The 8,332-nt window shown below is 38.3% G+C and overlaps 1 protein-coding gene across 1 annotated transcript; it reads right to left on the reverse strand.

The window, feature by feature from the left end:
• Positions 1 to 727: 727 nt before the first annotated feature.
• On the reverse strand, positions 728 to 3,018 carry LOC135697793 (2-phosphoxylose phosphatase 1). Its single transcript, XM_065217606.1, has 2 exons — positions 2,857 to 3,018; positions 728 to 2,789 (listed from the first exon to the last, which is right to left on the reverse strand). Exons 1-2 carry the CDS (start codon positions 2,948 to 2,950, stop codon positions 1,150 to 1,152), a joined length of 1,734 nt encoding a protein of 577 aa, XP_065073678.1. The 5' UTR covers positions 2,951 to 3,018; the 3' UTR covers positions 728 to 1,149.
• Between the last annotated feature and the right edge of the window lie 5,314 nt (positions 3,019 to 8,332).

Below are 8,332 nucleotides of genomic sequence, written 5' to 3' on the forward strand. Positions count from 1 at the left end.
TTGACTCTGCCCGACGTTTCGGCCATAGGTTTTGGCCTTTTTCAAGGGAAAGTTAGTCTACCGTTGTTATGACGGTTCTAGTTGGAGTGGTGGTCAAATCAATATGTTTTTGTGTCTTAGCGTTTAGGTGGTTGTTAAACGTTTTATGCACTTAGTCACTGTGTTGCATTACCTAGAACAACAATAACAATAACTAACCTTTTCCTGTAAAGATTACTTGGTTTTATTGAATTTCAAACTAGTCATAGCTTATTTTACAGCTGACGAGTCTTAGCTGAAAATTAAGAGATCGCCTGAAATTATGTGTACAATGTCAATAAAATTTAAAACATGCGTAAAGGCAATATGTCTAACATTGAATATCAAACGTACGTTTTTAGCAATCAATAATTGATCAATGATTAACATGTCACGATGATCGGTAAATTTCATGGCCTTGGATAAATGCTGCACAGTAAACTATGTGAAAAATCATATGAGTATCGGTGGTACAGTGAACTCTCTACAACTCGATATTGAAGAGACCATCGAGTAATGGAATTCCATACAAAACGCTATTTATGTTCATTTTTATTATGGTTATATATTTCGATATCGAGCTAGTGGACATCGACTTGCGGAGAGTTGACTGTTTATTTAATCTTCTTTTATGACTGATAAGGATATAAAAAATAACAGTTTCAGAGTAATTTGCTAGTGAATTTTTATTTTACTGCAACCATTTATGTTACACAATGATACATTCTCACACCTCTTTTGCTCTACGGCGTGTGAAGTGAAGTGACTCACTTTCGCGACATTATTCCGTCTCCATCAAAGCAAATGGTGTCTCGCTTGAAGATAAGTGACATTCGGAATACCAATAGTTGTCGGAGATTCACTTCACGTCTCACGCCACGTAGAATAACCCCGACGCTGTAATCATCTGCGACGAGAAAACATTTTTGTAAATATACACATTTCATCATTATTCTTACAAGCTACCTTTTAAAATGATATGTATCGATTTCCGACATTGTTCATGGACATACTCCCTCCTATTCCCGAATCAACTAAATTGATTGTTGTACTTATATCAAGTAATATTAAACAAATTCATTTATATCACAGATCAAACCTAAAACCCAACTTTTGGTAACATCATCAAACTTAGAAATAATTGTCCTTTTGTGCCAAACATGCATCTTTGTAGTTGGTCGCATTCAGTGGAAGAAAGTAGTCATCGTGCAGAAATCGTATGATATTTTCGATTGGACACAGATTCGCACGATCCCCCCGTATGCCACGAGGTACACTTAAGCTTTTACCGCCCTCGCAAACTCCGACCGCATTCGTCACGTCACGTCCATTGAACAGCAACCGAAAGTAGAACTGAGTGTCCTTTTCACTTTTGTATACCTCAAATGCCAACCGTGATGCATATGGGATGAAGGGGCTTTCCTTTGTCAATCCGAGAGCCGTCATCAGGTATTCCATCGTTTTGTCGTGACCCGAGTAAAGAACGAACTTCACCTTATCTCCGGAGATCATTTTCAACATGTAGCCGACGATATTTCGCAGGAATCCGTACGCCCGAAGTAGACCTTGCTGACGCATCTTGATGCTTTTCCATTCCTTAAGACCTGCCCACTGAGTATAGGACATGAGTGCTGTTACGTGACTCTTCTCGACGCAGCCTTCTATATCCGGTTCCTGTTCCCCGGTCGGATCCACGTCGTCCGGTTCTTCCGTGTTAGGTTGATTTTGGCTGAAAACTATGGCAGCATCATCCTGGTCGATGTTGATCACATCTTGTGGATCCTGAGTACTGGAACTACTTGTTTGACGCAATACGTGGGCAATGGGTGAAATTTTACGACAAGGCAGTGGGGCGTCGTGACAAATGTGAGACAGGATTGCGTCCCGTATTTCCAAGGGACTAGATTGACCTACAGTGGGTTGATTTTGAAGCAGGGTTGCGCCCATCCACTGGACAATGGCCCCTACTGCCGGGTGGGTTACAAGAGACTGTTTGCTTTCTTTGTCCAGTTGCTTTTTAATATTGTCCGCCTGGGGACAGGCACAGTCCGTGAAACAGAAGGACAGACTGTGACTTTCTAGGATTTGAAGAAATTGCCATTTTTCCGGGTGAACGATACTAAACATGAGGGCCATGGCGGACTGGAAAGTGCGACGATATCGGGTCGAGTAGATAACAATGTCATCAGTATTATAAATGATGGGATTATTGGTGGTATCTGAAGCGTTATAAGGAGTAGTTCTAGTATGGACGATGGGTCTAGCATACAGCGATAGGGTGTGGGCATAGGCTTGACGAATAACGTCCCCAACTCTCAGCAGCTGAGCAATTCCCTTTTGTGTAAGTTGTCCTAGAAGACATGCTTTTGGGCTGGACGGAAGCAACGGAAAGCCATGAAATGGACCAGTTTTCATCCAATGGCCTGCAGTGGTGCTAGAACTGCTATTAGTCAGATAGTGATTATATTTCACTAAAACCGTATCACCCTCGTAACTGCAATCAACAGAGTCAATGCCTCGAACATGTGTCATTGGACCACGATCGCCGTGACGTATAAGAAGCAACACGCCCTGCAAGGACCACCCATCAAGCGTCCCTCCTTCTTCACCAATTCCAATCGTTGGAGGGTGGTTACAATCATCATCGTTGATCTTTTTCGTACGAATGCGATCCTGTTCCTCAAGCATCAATTGTTGCTTTTTGTACAGGAAATTTTTCGAACTCAAAACGCTATTGCTGTTTTCGATTGATCCAATATACTTGTACATTCCTAAAAGTGACAGAAAATCAATGCAGTCCACTTTCACTACATCCTTACAGCAAATGCGATAGCTTACCAGCAATAAGCAGGAAAATCCATATGCTTAAAATTAAATAACAGTAAAGGGTTCGATGTTGCAGCGAGAAACGCGCGATTTCCTTGAGCAACATTTCCAAAAATTTGCGAACAAAATTGGTTTCTTCTGGTCACTGCCAAGGAAAACAAGTTATCAGTTAGTATCAGCTATGATTCTGACATTTATTCTCGACCCTGGGAGAGGAACTTCATCAGCAGGTGGGAGGGATTCCTGTTCGCCTGCGCGCGAATTCAACTTGCTGTGCTCACCGTCAGAGGGCTTCACGTTGTTCCGCGGAGAATCTCCCATAAATTACGAAGCGAAACGCTGAAACTGATTCAGTTTCATTATCCAGAGCTGATTTGAAGAGTTATATTTAAATTTTATTCTATTCAGAAACTGTTTCAAAAGTAATCATCTAAGGATACCCCACCCAAGAAGGTCTGCTCGCTATCGTTGATATTTGAATCATGACTGTCAGTGCGCGCGCTCACTATCACATGTTCGACCGACAATACAACAGCACACCCCGCACCGCGCCTGCCATACCAACAACGTATGGGACTGCTATGGGAGAAGTGTAAACGACACATGTTTGCACAACAGCACATTATACTGATATATATATTTTTTTTTCGAAATAATAGGGGAAATTGATGTAATGTCGACTGTTATGCCCCTACTTTGGACCCATACAAAAATTCAGAATTCGACTAAATTTTCAATAGCGACCAAAAATATTCATAAGTACCGTCCCGATAACGCGTTAATCTAGATAAAATTGAAAAATAGCAGATTTTTAGCGATGGGCCCTATCCTAGATCCAAAGGCCAACATTAGAGCCATTTCCCCTATCTGACTATTTTACCAACTGCATGTATGAAACACAAACAATTGCCGCTTCAACCGGACCATACTTCCATTAAGCATGTATTCAGTATTTGAATAGCATTTTCGTATGATACAAAATAAAACAAAGTGTTATTTATACCTATGCACAATTTTTATGCACAGTGATTACAAAATCTTCTATAGAAACAATTGCTTACACCTAAACCATTTGTTTTAGATAGGGGAAATGGCTCTAATGTTGGCCTATGGATCTAAGATTGGGCCCATCGCTAAAAATCTACTATTTATCAAATTTATCTAAATGAACGCGTCCTTGTGACGGTTCTTATAGATATTTTTGGTTGTTATTGAAAATTTAGTGGATTGGTGAATTTATGTATTGGCCCAAACTAGGGGCATTTAGGCCGAAATTACATCCATTTCCCCTAATTAGTGTGTCCAAGAAAGTATTTTTTTCATTATTCTTTTTTTTTTTCTTTTTTACTCTTCAAATTAAATCATATTAAATTACATTTCATTTTAACGAAGGTGCTCCAGCTACTACAATAACTTACCAGCCTTAATTGTTATGATATATATTGAAGTGTGTTCACATTGTTCCTGCTTTGGCAATTCAGTATTTGAAGCAGATTTTATTTTGTAAACCTTCATATCAGTATAAAATCAAAAATCATATATCTTCTTAAAACTAAAAACTAAATCTAAATCTTATCTTATCTTTATAATTGTACCAACTGCAAAAAGTTGGGACACACAGCTGCTTTTTTCCATAAAAGAACGCTCCAAGCTGACGTTTGCAGAAATGGTTAAGTTGCAAAATGGAACCTCTGCTTCGTTGGCATCAGCCGCACAAAATAGAAACACTTATGAGATTTTGTCTTCCGATGAACTGGACTCTGATATAGCAGACGAGAGTGAGTTTCCGGAGGTACACGCCCCCGGTAAAAGGAAGCCGACTAGCTCCCCGGGTGTGCGCCGAAAAAAATAAAACCCCTCTCAAAAGCTTGCAAAAATCTGAAGGTAGCGGGGATTCATTGAAAAAGCCGAACCAATCGGTAATTGCTGCTCCATCTGATCTTTGCTGTAGCTATTCCATCCCGCCGCAACCTAATAAAGGTAACAGTAAGAGGTTACCAACAATAAACACCATGTCTACTCGCAATTCAAAGAAAACTCTCCCGTCCAAGCGAGGAAAGATTAAATTTAAGGACATTGTGGATAATATTTGGAATGCTTGTTCCTATAGTCGCAAACTACTTCAAGCAATTGGCTGTATCATGGCCCCTCATTGGTGAATTCCTATCTTTCGATGGATAATTCTTCGAGTGAGGATCAAGATATGATCACTTTATTACAATGGAACTGTCGTAGTTTAATACCTAAATTAGACTCATTCAAGTATTTAATTCAACATTCTGATTGTGATATATTTGCACTCTGTGAAACGTGACTTTCTTCTGAAGATGAACTAAACTTCCACGATTTTAACATTATCCGCCTGGACCGAGATGATTCATATGGTGGCGTAATTTTGGGGATCAAAAAGTGCTAGCCCTTCTATAAAATCTCAATCCCAATAATTTCAGGCATTGAAATTGTCGCTTGCCAAATAAATGTGAAGAACAAAGATCTTTGGATAGCTTCTGTATATGTCCCTCCAAGGACTTTCATAAACCGCCGTCAGCTTTGGAGTTCAGCTAACATCCTTCCATCTCCAGTTTTAATACTGGGCGATATGAACTCACACGGTACTGGTTGGGGCGAATCATACGATGACAATAGAGCGGGTATTTTCTATGATTTGTGCGACGATTTCAACTTGACTATCTTGAACACTGGTGAAGCAACACGTATAGCAAAACCTCCTGCTCGAGAGAGCCGTCTTGACATATCTTTGTGCTCTACACGGACAGAAAATTGTTTGCATTGAACCAAAAAAATCTTTAATTGTATTTAAGCAAACAATTCCAGTTGAAATTATATTGCTTTTTGTTGTTTCAATAATACTTATTCATATAAATTCAAAATAGGATTCTTTTTGTTTTAATCAGCCACTTTTCAAATGCAACTATTGTAAAAATAACAATATTCTATTATTAAGCCAACAATAGTTAATTTTGATTTAGCATTTATTTGCTGTGTCCATTCTCTGGGTCATGAAAGCAAAAATAACTACCAACCATTCCCTCGTTTTCACCCGGACAAAAATGTAAACAATAACAATACCTACGCGTTCCACGTAAGTATTGTTTTTAATTGTAAATTTCGGGAAATAAGTGCAAGATTTTCGAAAATCTTGAGACTTGAGTTAAGTAAGTATGCTGCAATTCGAGCTGCAGTTGATAAATATAATCAATATTTCTGTTTTTTTTTACTTTATTTTTTTCCGTCGATCTTGTTTTCCGTACTGAGTACCAATGCTCCCGACGCCAGGAAGGCAGCTCCCACATCTGGACCCTACATATCGACCCATCAACTCATGAACCGGGGGCTTTTATTTTATGCCTCAGAAATTCAATTACAATTTCTGCAATTTTGTTTCAAAATGAAAACGAATCATAAAAAAATGCCATATTATTTTTACATCAATAAACACATTTTTATTTCTACTGCGTGAATTGTCAGACTTTATAAAATAAATATGATTGAATCAACAAGAAATCTCTTTTAAAAACAAACATATTTTTGTTGTTGACCCAGCTGCCAAATTTGACAGCTTACGTCAAAACCATGAAAGCTCTTGTAAATTCTAAAAGATTTTCTTTTTGATTTAACAATCCATGGGTTTTTAGAAACAAAAATACTGGATTGTTGAAACAATAATGATTTCTTTTTGCAGCCAAAACAAAATGAAATTCTTATTGATTTTACGTCAAATATTATTACTTTTAAAATATTTTTTTCTGCGTGTAACTCACTATCATTAGATTGTCTGTGGAAGGTTATCAATGATCCACGAGATAGTGATCACTTACCAAATATTATTTGAATCAAAAGTGGTCGTCTAAAAACAGATCAGTCAAATCACTCTTGGTATTGATTCTACCGATCCTCTACCACGATTGGACGAGTATCGTTTCTTTACTGAACTAATTTACAAAAGCGCATTAGAAGCTCAGAAACGACGTGTTCCAACTTCTGCATCCTTCAAAAGATGACCCGCCACCCCTGGATGGGATGACGAATGCACAAAGTTGTATCTTGAGAAATCCGATGCCTTTAAATATTATCGTAGACATGAAAGATCTGAACTTTTTGAAAAGTATCTAAAATTTGAAAAAAAAAAGCTTAAAAACTTACTGAAAGCAAAGAAACGAAATTACTGGCGAATTTTTATCGAGGGACTTTCTAGAGAAAATTCGATGACAACGCTTTGGAAAAAGCTATATGCGAAACCGCTCATCTTCCAATGAGAGTGAAGAATACTCCTCCCCAATGGAGGAAAAGTTTCCTACCTAGCTCCTTCCAATCAAAATTGTTACCCTTTAACCTCGAGCCCGCCACGAGTAATTGGTACCCAATACTAACCTAGAACTACTGCTGTTTAAAATTTAAATTCAAACATTTCTTATTTGTGGCTCCGCAAAGTATCACACACAACTGAGCCTAGTAAATAAACGAACTAGTTAAAAAATGGAATTAATCGTTTGAGGATGGCAACGATTTTCGCCTGTTCTAAAGTCTCAACATTCGAAATTTATATGTACTTCGGTAGTACCAACAATCAATACGAAACTAACGATTTTAAATTGGCTCACTACTTGACTAGCCTATTGGTACCATAGTACCATAGAGGTAACTCTAAGACCAGAAGGTCCCGAAGAAACGTGCTCAACTTTTTGGCTCACCTCTGGTACTATCTTCGGTCCCAAGCTAATCGATTCACCCCTCGAAACATAGGAAAATCCACTAACCCCTCATTTTATCTGTCAAACTTTCATAGCGAATCAAAACAAACATTGCGTAGTAGTAGAATTTCGTCTAGAATGGAGTGCGTTAATCGTTTGCTTGGGACTAATAGGCTAGTCAAGTAGTGAGCCAATTTAAAATCGTTAGTTTCGTATTGATTGTTGATAGTACCATAGAGGTAACTCTAAGACCAGAAGTTCCCGAAGAAACGAGCTCAACTTTTTGGCTCAGCTCTGGTACTCTCTTCGGTCCCAAGCTGATCGATTCACCCCTCGAAACAAAGGAAAAACCAATAACCCCTCATTTTATCTGTCAAACTTTCATAGCGAATCAAAACAAACATTGCGTAGTACTAGAATTTTGACTAGAATGGGGTACGTTAATCGTTTGCTTGGGACCAATAGGCTAGTCAAGTAGTGAGCCAATTTAAAATCGTTAGTTTCGTATTGATTGTTGGTAGTACCATCACAAACGAAGTGACAGACGACTAACTTACGAAGAAATCCATTAAAATAATGTGGTTCACTGTAATAGAATTTTCTTGGAAGCTTGTGCCATCATCCACCAGATGGGTTAGTTTTTTTGTTTTGATTTGAACAAAATTGATTTTGTGTACAATGATTTTTTGACAGTGTGCAAAGAGTGTATCATTTTGTCATTTTTTTTTATGCATTTCAGTTTTGAGTAGAGTGAAAGAGATAAAACCAAAACATTC

Source organism: Ochlerotatus camptorhynchus, unplaced genomic scaffold (genome assembly GCF_037179485.1).
Source record: "Ochlerotatus camptorhynchus isolate MF236.1 unplaced genomic scaffold, CSIRO-AGI_Acam_v1.1 ptg000078l, whole genome shotgun sequence".
In the NCBI taxonomy this organism is placed as follows: domain Eukaryota; kingdom Metazoa; phylum Arthropoda; class Insecta; order Diptera; family Culicidae; genus Ochlerotatus; species Ochlerotatus camptorhynchus.

What these genes read in the sequence shown, in the direction of transcription:
- LOC135697793 (XM_065217606.1), bottom strand. Translation starts at nt 2,950, where the DNA reads ATGTTGCTCAAGGAAATCGCGCGTTTCTCGCTGCAACATCGAACCCTT. An exon ending in GATTTTCCTGCTTATTGCTG is followed by an intron (nt 2,790 to 2,856) that starts GTAAGCTATCGC and finishes TGTCACTTTTAG; the next exon opens with GAATGTACAAGTATATTGGA.